The sequence below is a fragment of the Trichomycterus rosablanca genome, chromosome 11, assembly GCF_030014385.1.
Source record: "Trichomycterus rosablanca isolate fTriRos1 chromosome 11, fTriRos1.hap1, whole genome shotgun sequence".
NCBI classification, from domain to species: domain Eukaryota; kingdom Metazoa; phylum Chordata; class Actinopteri; order Siluriformes; family Trichomycteridae; genus Trichomycterus; species Trichomycterus rosablanca.
This window is the reverse complement of record NC_085998.1, coordinates 11,269,506-11,284,070: the sequence shown is the minus strand read 5'-3', so window position 1 is coordinate 11,284,070 and position 14,565 is coordinate 11,269,506. Positions and strand designations below refer to the sequence as shown.

Here is a 14,565-nt window from a genome sequence, read left to right as displayed (position 1 = left end):
GTATGTAATACAAGTGACTTACAGTACTGTGACAGTATATTATCTGAGCGATTGAAGGTTAAGGGCCTTGCTCAAGGGCCCAACAGTGGCAACCTGGCAGTGGTGGGGCTTTAACCAGAGACCTTTGGATTACTAGTCCAGTACCTTAACTACTAGGCTACAACTGCCCTAAACTGCACATATACACCTAAACCTTGTCTGTTTAACCTAATTTATCCTGGTCAGGGTCACAGTGGGTCAGTGGGTGATATCCTCTAGAAGAAAGGTAGGGAACACCCTGGACAGGTTGCCACACTATTACAGGGCAAACACACACACACACACACACACTAGGGCAATTTTGTAACTCCAAATAACTTGAATGCATGTATTCGAACTGTGGGAGGAATCCAGAGCACCCATACCCTTTTCCACCGTCGCGGATCCGGCTCCGTTCCGGTTCGCAAACTTGATATTGAACCGGTTCCATGTGTTTCCACCAAAAAAAAGAGGTTCCAGACAGCGAACTAGCGTTCTAATCAAGCACCACAGAATACTCAGTTTTTTAGCGTGAACCGTGACGTCACCCGCCGGCGTGTCACAGTGTAGAGGTTTGGGTGCTTTCATGAGACATTATACAACAGTTAGTTCCGACCTTACAATCTGATTGGTTGAGAAGTGTTCTAACTGTGCTGATATTCGTGATAACAGCACGGTCTTTTCACACAACAACTGTATTACTCCACTGACGCGTTGCCAGTAACGACAAGCTTCATGCTTTCGTTGTGTAACGCCCACCGTTGATGACGCAGTTTGGTTCCCAAAAACTGGTGGAAACGCAGGTCGGTTTTCTACAAAACACCAAGGTTTGAAGAAACCTGAACAGAACCGGTTCAAGAACCAGGGTTCTTTTAGTGGAAAAGCGCTACCAGAGGAAACAGGGAGAACATGGAAACTCTACATAGAACAGACCCAAATTGCTCCACCTTGGAATTGAACCCAGGATTTTCTTGCTGTGTAATGACAGTGCTACGCACCAGGCCACTATGCCACCCACTCCTAAACACTGATTTATTTTTTAGTTTGGGTTTTTTTATTCATCCTGTCTGACTGACTCAAATACCACAAATAATTGTGTAATGACCAGTATTTTATTAAAACACAATTATCTTTGACAATCTGAGTCAGTTGCATTTTGGAGATTATGGGATAGGATGTAAAGCTTTTAGAATCCTTCCTTCCTTCCTGCCCTCCGCTACATTTTAAACTCAAACAGGATTTAAGGCTTTGGTTGGTTTATGAGCTTGGAGCAGCAGCCGCAGCACATGGCTAATAAAGAAAGTAATACTAAAATAAAGGCAAATAAATCTGTGTAAAGAGGTTTCACATCTAATCCAGACTTTCTGAGACCAATCTCCAAGGACACCAAGGCAAAACCACACATGGTTAAATGTGTGATTTTACTAAAAGCAAATTTATTGCTCAGAGAAGCTGATGGAGGACATCCTTGTGTTATGATTGTGTGTGCCAACAGGAAATTGGATGCCCGTTTTCTCAGAAAAGCATCTGGGAAATCTGGGATTTGAGAAGGGTAGAACAACATCTCTTTCCCTCTGTAGTTCAGAGAACTGAGTGTAAACACCTTTTTAAAAAACAACAACAACACTGCCCCCTTTTGGTGGTATTTAGTAGTGTTTAGGCAGCTGGTAAATATGGTTTTCTGGCAACCTTTGGTAAAGATCAGTTTAAAAAGTCCAAATTAAAAATAAAATCCTGTTATCCTGGTCTTCTCTTTTGTATTTTTTTTTTTAACATACCTCATAACTTTTCAGTTATGTTAAGGTCAGGGGACTGGAATAGCTGGTGAAAGCTTAATTCTGTGTTCTTTAAACCACTGTGGATTCAGACATTTTGGATCACTATCCTACTGGAAAAGAAGAAGAAGATACAAAATATACTTTATTTGTCATATATAGATATACAGGTGTAAAGTACAATGAAATCTCTTCTTCGCATATCCCAGCTTGTATGGGAGCTGAGGTCAGAGCGCAAGGTCAGCCATCGTACGGCACCCCTGGAGCAGACAGGGTTAAGGGCCTTGCTCAAGGACCCAACAGTGGCTACATAGCAGGGCCTGGATTTGAACCGCCAATCTTCTGGTTGATAGCCCAAAGCTCTACCCACTAGTCCCAAAACTCAACAACCCAGATTTTAATCCCTCTTGGAAGGTAGACAGTCCATTTATACAGTCCATAATGTCATGAATTAGAACAAACCTTTAAAAACAAAACAGCCCCAGAACCTTCCCCTCTACCACTTGGTATGTGGGTAAACTATCCATGCCCTCATCCATACTGGTTAATTACAGCTGTGGTTGTGGTTGTTTTAAACTTCTTAATTATTTCAGTAGCAGTAAATATGGCCATTTTAGGCATGTAGCTTCTTATTTGTAGCGTCTGCATGGACAGATTGTTTATTGTTCTTTGGTGTGGAGGTGGTGTTGAGGGGGTGTTGATAACAGCCTAGCCATTGAGAGGAGCCAAAAGAAATAAAATTGAATCAATAAAATAATACATCAGTATTTACTTTTTCTCAGAAAAGGAGCATTTATTTAGGATTTTTAGACTATTAATAAATCCATCTCATATACATTTATTTAATGTATTTACCTAAACCATAATGTTATGTCTAATAGCACCAAATGCATTTCCATTTTCCCCCAGTATATTTATACTGATTTTGAAATCGCAGTAACAACAAAATCATATTTATTTCTTTATTAATGAGTTCTGTATGTCGTTTTGTATGTAATTCTTGAACATGGCTACACACTACATTAATTAATTCAGTATTTCACAGTACATTCACATCACCATACTACATGTATACATTCTCGTAAGTAGTCAAGTAACAACTGGACAAATTTTATAATACATGGTACACTACATGACCAACAATATATATTCTGTTCTAAAACTGTGAAAATAATATATATATAGAGTATACATAAATAATATAAAGTCGCCCTTTACATGATCCTCACAAGTACAGTGGTACCTTTTAACTGAACGTCCCCTAAACTCAAAATCTTTGAAACTCAACGTCCTTCGTCAAGAAATTTGTACCCTTAAACTCAACGTTTCCCTTAAACTTACCATGTGTGCGACCTCTGCTTTGTCAAATCCACTCCGAAAGCATCCACATGTATTTGTGTTTAGCTGAATTTTCCTCACTGTTTCACTTTTAAACTTGTGTTATAGCTCGGGGTTCTGAGAAATTGTGAGAATCAGAGAGTCTAAAACACTTATCGTTAAAAAAGCCAAATGTGACTTAATGTATTAAAAGAACGACATAGAAACACTAAACCTCTCTTAATTATTACTGCTTATAAGTACTCTCCACGATTAAGAAGCATAAGGAAACAATAAGGAAGTAAAGGTAAAGAGCAGGTTTTTTTGTAATTGTTATTGACTTTTAGCTGTTTTTTTAATTGTTTTTCAGTGTTTTTATATTATACTTGTGTTATTTTCAGTGTATAAGTGTCAAAAACAACCCCATTATTTTACATTAGCCTAAAATATATGCAGTTCCTTGGGAACCACAGAACGCATTAACAGGTTCCCCATACATCCTTAAAGGAAAAAATATCTTAAAACTCCCACTCCCAGAACCAATTGACGTTAAGTTTCAAGGTACCACTGTACACATAATCTTTTAATTATAGTTTTTAAATAAATAATAAAAATGAGTAGTAGTGGAACAGTAAAATTGTTCTAAAACCATAATGAGTACAAACCTAAAGTCTGTGGACACTAAAGAATTTCAGGTGAAACACTGTTCGCATATGGGTCAGTTCAAGAGTGCAATTCATTTAGATTAGTGACAGATACAAAGCTCATTAAAATGCTAATAAGAACAGCGTACACACAGAATCATGTTTGAGCAGAAAAGTGGAATTGCACACTTAATCTTAAACATAGCCAAAGCTGCAATCTGTCCAGATTAGTTTGGCCCAAAACCTTCTTGCATCTGTGTAGGTACGAAGCAAAAGCTGATGTTCTTGGACTGGTTTTGGCAGTCTATAGTTCTGAATAGATTTTACATTTGATTATTGTAGGCTGGTGTGGAGTACGGTTCCTGTCCCTGCATAGCACCCTGAGCAGCTCCGAGAGCAGCTTGCTGGGCAGCGTGCTGTACGTGAGGGTTTTTCCAGGCGCCCGTTGCCCATTCCTCCTGAGCTTTACTCATGCTACCTCCACTGCCCCGGTACATGTTATGAACCTGGTGGATCAAGAAACACAAAAGTCAAGTGTGACAAGTGTGTGACAATCTAGAAAAGTGGTTTTAATAAGTAGCTGTTTGATTCCTGTACTTGCGAGCTAAATTAGACCTCAACGTTTTAGCACAAAACTACAGCAATCTTTGCACATCAAATGACTTCTTAACCACCTTCAATATAATTTGTACCATAAATTTGGATCAATTTATGCTTGATTAATAAATTCATTTGATAATTTTAGAACAGGATGTCTGGAGAAAGCCAAATAAATTTTTACACACACCGCTAATATTTGTGGACACAAATCAATCATTTTGGTCTTACCACAACATTACCGCAATATTCACTTCAAGTCAAGACGTTAACTTTGGCCAAACCAAAACTGATCGTTTTTCACTATTTTGATATGAATTTGCAATTGCATTGTGGGTGGATGGATGGATGGATGGATGGATGGGTGGATGGATGGATGGATGGATGGATGGATGGATGGATGGATGGATGGATGGATGGATAGATAGATAGATAGATAGATAGATAGATAGATAGATAGATAGATATGAATAGATAGATAGATAGATAGATAGATAGATAGATAGATAGATAGATAGATAGATAGATAGATAGATAGATAGATAGATAGATAGATAGATAGATATACACAGTTTATCATTTCCTAAACAATGGCATTAAGGCTACTATGATCACTCTTGTTGTCAAAAAGTTTCCACTTTAATTTATTGCTTCATAGAGCGTGATTCCAAAAGCAGAAGAAATTTTGCAAGTAAACAACATGACAACCGGACCTAAATCTAAAAAGCTTTTTTTGGATGTGATAATACAAGAGATTCACAGCATAAACATGCAGCTGACAAATGTCATTTACTGTTATTTATGATGTAATAATGCCAGAATGGACCACAATCTTGTAAGAATGATTCCTTGCTCTGAGTATTTATAAACACTATATATGCATATGAATGTAAACAATAGAACCATCTCTGAAGCTGTAACAACCTGCAATCTTCTGAAATGACATTCTACAAAAGAGGCCTGGCTCAGTGCATGTTTTAATTATCCCAAGGGTTTTAAACAGGGTAAAGGTCAGGGCTCTGTCCAGACCACTGAATTTCCTCTACACTACAATCGTCAAACCATGTCTTTATGGACCTCACTTTTATGCATAGGGGGAAAGTCATACTAAAAGAGCAAAGGTCCTTCAACAAAGAATTACTAGACAGTTTATAGCATATAAAATATCATTTAATATCAGTGATTTGATAAAACTGTTAGCAGTAATGTATCTGAAACATCAAGTCTTGACATACTTTACCTTTGTCAGAGCTATGAAGGAGAGAGCCGCCACAGCAGTAAACATGATGGTGGGAATCAACATGATGACGGAGGCAAAGATGCTGGTACCAAAGAAAACAATGGTTCCTAACCAGCCACTGCAAAAACATAAATATTGTAGTTATTTGATTTATGATTTCAATTGACACAAAAATGCATGCCAGTGTATAAACCATTATAGGCCAGAAGACTAGTGGCTTCCTATTGAGGAACTCCCATCCACACAAGCTGCAGAAGTTCATTTACCACTGCTTTTTTCAGGTCAGGTACTGCAATACAGTAACACACCCAAGACAGGACACCAATTGATCACGGGGCCTCAGCCAATCGTGTCTGTATGCAGATTGCCAACCAGGCAATCAAACCCTAAAGTCAGTGGTAATGAGCAAGCGTAATTTAAGCCTGTGCCACCCAAGCGCCCAATAGTACAATGTAAAATGATTAATTGGAAATATTAATTCCAGTTATTTTTTAATGTAGAAATTAGTGAAAATATTGATTTTGGCCTTTAATGCTTCTGTGATTATGAAACAGTGTGTTAATTTTACAAAATAATTGTAAAACACGCTAGCACACCATCGGCTGGGCTGATGCGGCCACATGAACAATGATTGGCTGTTGTTCACAGGGTGGGTAATCCGGACCAGGGTTCCTCATAACTGGTGCAATTACGACCTCTGCTGGCTGATTGGTGGCGCCTGTGCAGAGTTGGGGAACAATGCTGATCAGGGTGTGGCTCTCCGTGCACAAGGCTGATCCGCATATGAACTTGCCTCGTGCAGGTGAAAAGAGGCAGTCGGTACTGAGCACGTGTCGGAGGGGGCGTATGTCACTTGTGAAGCTCCTCAGTCAGCAGTGGAGGGTTGTATCGGTAGAGGTGAAGCGTAACACAATCAGGGTAATTGGATACGACTAGATTAAGGGAGAAAATTGGAGGGAAATTAAAAAAAAAGAGATAAAATACATTTTAATCTATTCAAAACTATCCAACACATTCTGACCTTTTGCCTTAAAACTGTCTAGCTAGAATAACCCAACTAGAATCCTTTACCTCCTAATGACATAGCCCTGAAGTGAAGTACACATTTACAACGATAAGGTTACCATTCACGCCATTCAGAAGAAAATTAGAGTAAAGATGCTGAACCGTTAATTCAACTAATAATCAAGGGCCTGGGTAAATGCTTTGGACAGCTCACAAAGACACCCCCAGGTCAGCTCCCACTAAAAATGTTTCAGTCATGTCCCACTAGTGGAAAACCAGATGGCTTTGGAACATGGAGGGATCCCCTATTATAAGCTGGAATCAGTTGCATGAGATGGATAGTTGCTGATTCGTTTAGCCTGCTGCCACCATTACCCTCGCCAAAAAAACAGATGGAAGATGAGATGATATACTTCCTTTGTAAGTATGCAGTTACTAACTGTAGCTTATCTGTGGTCATACCCTTTATAGGACCACTGCAGAACAGGTGATTCTTAGAAGAGCCCAGCAGTGACTGACATGGTTGTAGAAGTTGCACACTAAATCAAGGTCATCATCAATTAGAAAATAACTGAATTACTGAAATTACCAGACGCCCCATCCTGGAATGCCAATGGCCTGGATGATGCTGATTACAACTTGAGCCATAAAGATGAAGAAGAAAGCCATGAAGTTGAAGGAGCTATCTGTCCTAAAATCAGAAAATAGACAGTGTGAGATGATGGGAGACAGGTAATAAAACCACATTCTGTACCAAACTGTCAAAACCACAGGTCTGATTAGCTGACCTATAAATAAGTGTTCAGAACTGTCAAACAAGGGGCATGATACTGATACTGGTGTAGACCAGCTGAACCCAGAATAAACTTCTTTATTTTATGATACGTGATAGTGATAAACAAGTGTCTTCAGTTATTATGATAATTATTAATAGTTATTAATAATAATCATGATTATAACCTGAAATATTAGTATACAATTAATGTTAGCATAAAAAGGTAGATTTTTCACATGTCCCACAAGTTTTGCAAGACGACTACTGTGATGCAATTCTAAAATGTACTTTTATAATGCATTACACTAAGGGTAAACAATTAATTTCATCATAAAGCTTGATGGATGATTCTCACAAAAAGAGAAGGACTGGCAACGCTGTGCCCTACATGTTCCTTCACTGTTCGTGCTAGTTCTTTGACCAGACAGCATCAGTCACTGTTTCAGTGACAATAAGGAGAAACCCCATCTGACCTTCCATCCCTCAAACATAGCTAACTGTGTCTGTTGAACACCCAGCCTGGCCAGAAGCACTACTAAGACTCAAACTCTGGAGCATAAACTCTCCACAAATGTGGGCTAGCATATTAACTGCTGTGTCAACTGATCACCTATCGATTAAATTTTAACCTACGTGTTATTAATCAAAAAGCAGAAACAAAATAACACCTGTTATGCCTACGTGTAGAGGGTTTCTATGTACTTCAGCTAATTCAGAATGCTGCAGCTTCTGTTGTTAGTTTAACAACTGCATATATTGCTATTTCCCAAATCAGTATAGCCCATCCTGATCACTTTGTTTAGCCATTGAAGAACTTCAGTTAATTCCTAAACACATTCGCGGCTTAGTGTTAAGTTTTTATTTTGCCCCTACTATACAAACTCTACAAATATCTTAGATAAGTCTTTTTCTTCATATCAGCCTACCAATCCATCCCACCTCTATTCTGATCTAGCATATTTACTCTTGGTAAAATGATTATGTATCATGCAGGGCAGACCTTAAAACGATTGTGTTAATTTAACTTACTTAAGGGCCTTGTAGATGGATCTGAACCAACACACATAGGAGCATGGAGTGAAGAGGATCAACCAGATGATGGACATGCCAAAGTTAGTAACCCCCCCTCCACCAAACATCCACGCCATACAGCCGATGAAATTCACTGCCAGTGTTGCACTGTAAACTGAAGAACACGTTTATATTAGTGTGCATATTTAATAGACAGTACATAAGCTTCCTCTATGTAGACACTCACAGACCCACAGATGGTAAAGTCTTTTGCACATGGTACGGTGCTGCTCGGGGATTTCTTCAAAGTCCTGATAGAAACATGGCTTCAGTGGGACGAATGGTGGCAGGGGAGGAAAATTATTTTCTGTAGGATTTAAAAAACAAGTGAGAATTCAAATATGACATGTTCGCTGTTCATTTTAAAACACATACAGTTACTTTAGTTTTAAAATGTAATTTGCCATGCAGTTTGAACTCATAAATAGATTAAATCTCATACCAGCCATTGGCAATTTATCAGCGATGTGAATTTTCCCAGCAATCTGAGAGGGAGGAATACACTCTGGAGAGAAAATTACATATAGGTTATTTTATATTATCACATCAAATATATGTACAACATTAACTTTACAGATAATGACTTCAAAATCCAGAAACTACACATATTATAACTGTTTTAATGTATAGTGTCATTCAACACCCATATTACCCTGGTAAAAACATGTTTTTATGGACTCACTTTGTGCACAGTAATTATTTTCATACACCTTTCTGTCATTCTGTACCAAACTATCCAATCCACAGGTCTGATTAGATGACCTATAAATAACTGTTCAAAACTGTCAAGCAGGGGGCATTTAAGACTGTCCTGACACTAGTGTAAACCAGCTGAACCTAAAATAAACTTCATTAGTTTAAGTGACAGTGATACAAGTGTTTTCAGTGTTATTGCATTTTATTATTATTATTATTATTATTATTTTATGCAATCTGAAATATTAGTAGTCAATTAATGTAAGCATAAAATGGTGTCCCACAGGGTTCTTGTTTAGGATCTTTTTTGTTTTTCCAGACAACCAATGTGATGTAATTAAAAAAATTACATTTATGCTGCAAACCCATATTACCCTTGTAAAAATATGTCTTTTTGGACCTCACTTTGTGCACAGTAATGTTAGAATAAAAAAAATGTTGCCAAGAAGTTGAAAGCATGTCACATATTTTATATAATTAATTTCATACACCTTTCTATCAATTTGTACCAAACTGTCAAATCCACAGGTCTGATTAGCTGACCTATTAATAACAGTGTTTAAAACTGTCAAGCAGGGGGCATTTAGGACTGTCCTGACACTGGTGTAAACCAGCTGAACCAAGAATAAACTTAATTAAGTGACAGAGATACACAAGTGTGTTCAGTTTTTATTGCAAATTATTATTATTATTATTTTATGCAATGTAAAACACTGATATTAAATTAATGTTAGCATAAAAGGTATCTCATGTGTGTCCCACAGGGATCTTTTCTAGGACCTTTTTTGTTTTGCCAGACAACCAATCTAATGTAATTAAAAAATTTACTTTTATGCTGCAAACATGTCTTTATAGATCTCACTGTGTGTCAAGCAGGGGGCATTTAGGACTGTCCTGACACTGGTGTAAACCAGCTGAACCTAGAATACACTTCATTATTTTATAATTTTCATTATTTTAAATGACAGTGATACATGTTTTTTAGTTTTTTTGCTTTTTATTATTTAAGGCTCTTTTAATCTGAAACTTTGGTATTCAATTAATGTTGAACGTGTGTCCCACAGGGTTCTTTTCTAGAACCTTTTTTGTTTTGCCAGACAACCAACGTGATGTAATAAAAAAAATAACCAAATAACCCTTGTAAAAACATGTCTTTATGGACCTTACCTTGTGCACAGTAATGTTAGAATAAAATAATTGTTGCCAAGATGAAATTTATTTTATATTATTAATTTTATACACCTGTTAGCAACAGGTTTGGCTAAAACAACTGAACTGAATGGGTGTCCACATACTTATGGCCATATCTTCACATATTTCTTCAGAGCATTTTCAACTTACTAAACCAATAAAGTGTTAAAATAAATTATAATTAAGACAGTTCGAGCAAAAATAAGTGTATTGTCATTTTGACACTAGTTCATCTTGAGACAGTTTAAGCTGAGTATTTACAAAGCTTTAACCGGATATAAATAAGTAATCTTCTTACCTTCTCCTGCACCCTGTTTAAAACCCCAGGAGACTTAACAATATGCTCTTCATTTCTCTTATTAAATTCTACTTTAATTATTATTTAAATCCACTTTCACAAGCAGCTTACAAAAATATTTACCACAACTGATATTTCTCCATTTATCTCCCAAGTCGGAGTGAGTAGACCCTGGGTCCGCCTACTCACTTTTACTGTCCAATAGTATGAAAGCATTTCTTCAGCGCCTGCTCAGCCAATCAGGCTTTTACTTGCCAGTAGCTCTCCATGGTTCTTAAAAGCTTTTAATCACACCGCTTCTCGGACACAAGCACTCCTAACCACACCCCTTCTGAGCCTTCTGCAATCTGATTGGTCTGAGATGCACCTACCCTAAATTATATGTTAATAGCGTGATAGATAGTATGTGGTAAATTACAACTTCTATTATGGATTCAGCAGAGGTGGAAAGAGTACTAACATATTGTATTCAAGTAAAAGTACTATTACTTTAATTATTTTTTCCTTAAGTATGAGTAAAGGTACTAGTCCAAAAATCTACTCAAATAAAAAGTAACTAATTTAAATGTACTCAGAGTAAACGTTACTTAGTTACTTTTTTTAACAGGAGAGGGTGACAAGTGGATATAAATCTCACAATAGTTGTTTTTTATTCAAATATAATAGAAAAAAACATGTTGATACAACATTTAAAACATTTAGGGATGTGTAATGTGTCATTTTAATACAGACCATTCCATAAAACTTTTTCAAACTGTATAATTACTAGTGATGGGTCGTTCGTGAACGACTCGATTCTATTGAACGGCTCCTTAAAATGAACGAAAGAAACTGAGTCGTGCCTTTGTGAGTCGTTGCCTCGCTATGACGCGATTTTTTTAAGCGTTTTTTTTTTTTGCGTTTTTTTTTTTACTCGAATTACAATTCTTAACACAAAACATACTTAAGTAAAAGTAAAATTACTGGTTGTAAAACAAGTACAAGTACATCAAAAAACTACTCAATTACAGTAACGCAAGTAAATGTAATTCGTTACTTTCCACCTCTGGGATTCAGTTATATATACCGATCAGCCATAACATTTAAACCACCTTCTTGTTTCTACACTCACTGTCCATTTTATCAGCTCCACTTACCATATAGAAGCACTTTGTAGTTTTACAATTACTGACTGTAGACTCTCCCAAAACCACCACAGAGCAGGTATTATTTGAGTAGTGGATCATTCTCAGCACTGCACTGACACTGACATGGTGGTGGTGTGTTAGTGTGTGTTGTGCTGGTATGAGTGGATAAGACACAGCAATGCTGATGGAGTTTTTAAACACCTCACTGTCACTGCTGGACTGAGAATAGTCCACCAACCAAAAACATCCAGCCAACAGCGCCCCGTGGGCTGCGTCCTGTGACCACTGATAAAGGTCTAGAAGATGACCAACTCAAACAGCAGCAATTGATGTGCGATCGTTTCTGACTTTACATCTACAAGCTGGACCAACTAGGTAGGAGTGTCTAATAGAGTGGACAGTGAGTGACTCATACCAGCACAACACACACTAACACAACACCACCATGTCATTGTCACTGCAGTGCTGAGAATGATCCACCACCTAAATAATACCTACTCTGTGGTGGTCCTGTGAGGGTCCTGACCACTGAAGAACAGGGTGAAAGCAGGCTAAAAAAGTATGTAGACAAACACATGGACTACAGTCAGTAATTGTAGAACTACAAAGTGCTCCTATATGTTAAGTGGAGCTGATAAAATGAACAGTGAGTGTAGAAACAAGGAGGTGGTTTTAATGTTATGGCTGATCATCTTTTACTGTATTAGTTACACCATTACAGGTACACTTACATTTCTTGTATTTACTTGTTATGTTGTCAAGTGTAAATATTGTTGCTATTATTATTATTATTATTATTATTATTATTATTATTATTATTATTATTATTATTATTATTATTATTATTGTTGTTGTTGTTGTTGTTGTTGCTGCTGTGTGTATTATGGTTAATATAATAATAGAAATGACAAATAAGAAACTAATGAAAACAATAGAAAAACATTACTACCACCATCATCATTATTATTTCATCTCCATCAAACACTTTGATGGAAAGTGGTGATGGATCTTGATCAGGGTCATGGTGGGTCGGGTCCAGGAAACAATGAGCGTAAGACAGGTACACCTTGAACATGCCACCAATCAGTGTCTGAGGAGGAGGACCACTGTGCCACCCAAGCACCATTAATTACTATTATTATTATAAGTGGGTGTCATTCACTGAGCGAAAGGTAGACACGGGGGGACATGCAAGAACCTGAATCACTTCACCTAAGAATCATACCCAGAACCTTGCTGTGAGGCGACTTTGCTACCCACCGAGCCACTGTGCCACCCCATAAATAACAGTAATTTATTATTTTTAATTATTATTATTGTTGTTGTTTATTCAAAAGTCCACAATTGAATAGATCTAACATATTATAAAATATATGTTATTAAACACACATCAGATTCAAACACAGAGGTACAAAGTGAAAGTGAGCTACAATTGTGAGGGTTCCTGCAGAACATTTATTCTCCGGTGACACACACACACACACACACACACACACACACACACACACACACACACACACACACACACACACACTGGTTGGATGATGTGGTCAGTAAGGTTAGTGCAGATGGTGTATAATATGTAGGATTAAGAGCTGCAGTGGTGCTGGATTAGTGTGAATGCATATCAGTTGACTTCGGGGGTTCTAAAAACAGCTTTATTTCCAACATTATGCACGGATACCGAGCAGTAAGTCTGATTCCATCATCTTTTATTAATCTGAGCATTCTTACATTAATATTACTACTTTAAAGCTTTAGTATGTAACTTTGTTTAGCTAAATTGAAAGGAAATATCATGGCTGAAAGACCAAAATGTGATTTTGTTGTGTGACTAATATTTTAGACTGTAATTGAATACTGTTGCCATAGAAAATTTGCAGATTTGCAATGAGAAAATTGTATCATGATGTGGCATGACGGATAAACATCACAAGATTGGAAACCACCTAAATACTTATTGAATATACTGTAGCATGGTCACAGAATTTTCTCATTTCTGGCTGGCAGCTTTGCATAAATTTCCTGGACAGGACACTACAGTGTGTTGCATTGGACTGCCTTGGATTCTGTTTCTAGGTGGCAACAGACCCACACAGTCCTTACAAGTTTGAAGCAGTTAACAAATAATAAATTGATAAAGTATATAGTGCTAAGACTACAATAACGTTATGCTGCTTGGTATCTTTGATCCATTTATGTTTCTCTATTTTGTTTGTGTTTCTCTCAGACTCCTGTATCTAACAGCACCCTGTCGTTCTGTGGTACTGATAATTCATCTGCGTATAAGGTGGATAATGGGCTTTTGAATAATGGCTGTTTTTTGGATGCTCTGGGGCTCGTACCACACGTCTTCCTACTGTTCAGCACCTTTCCCATCCTGTTCATTGGTTAGTCGCATGAAGACAGAACATACACTTTCAGACAAACAAATGTATCTGTGAATAGAATTTTAAGTGGTTAATTAGAGGTGCAGGGGAAATCGAGAAATGTTTTAGCAAATATTCTAGTAGTCTAGTAGTTTAAGAACATTCCTCTCTTAGCAGCTGCAGGGATTTTAAATATTTTACCAGTTCTAAAACAGAAAATCAATTGATGCCTTTAGTCACTGTTAATGGTGTTAAAGCACAATGTGATTTAACACTGTGATATACACTGATCAGCCATAACATTAAAACCACCTCCTTGTTTCTACACTCACTGTCCATTTTATTGCTTTGCAGTTGTACAATTACTGACCTGTAGTCCATCTGTTTCTCTACATACTTTGATAGCCCCCTTTCATGCTGTTCTTCAATGGTCAGGACTCTC

The 14,565-nt window shown here is 37.3% G+C and overlaps 2 protein-coding genes across 2 annotated transcripts in view; one reads left to right on the top strand and one right to left on the bottom strand.

Annotated features, from left to right (window-relative positions):
- Positions 1–4,077: 4,077 nt before the first annotated feature.
- On the bottom strand, positions 4,078–9,163 carry scamp5b (secretory carrier membrane protein 5b). Its single transcript, XM_063004591.1, is given in 6 exon segments — positions 4,078–4,260; positions 5,592–5,709; positions 7,186–7,287; positions 8,401–8,557; positions 8,630–8,749; positions 9,151–9,163. Coding segments are annotated over 6 exon segments (693 nt in total).
- Positions 9,164–12,799: 3,636 nt separating this feature from the next.
- abcc8b (ATP-binding cassette, sub-family C (CFTR/MRP), member 8b) overlaps positions 12,800–14,565 on the top strand; it is a 34,211-nt gene continuing 32,445 nt past the window's right edge. Inside the window, exons 1-2 of the mRNA XM_063005043.1 lie at positions 12,800–12,814; positions 13,985–14,144. Coding sequence (XP_062861113.1) covers positions 12,800–12,814; positions 13,985–14,144 — 175 coding nt within the window. The remainder of the gene's footprint in view (positions 12,815–13,984; positions 14,145–14,565) is intronic.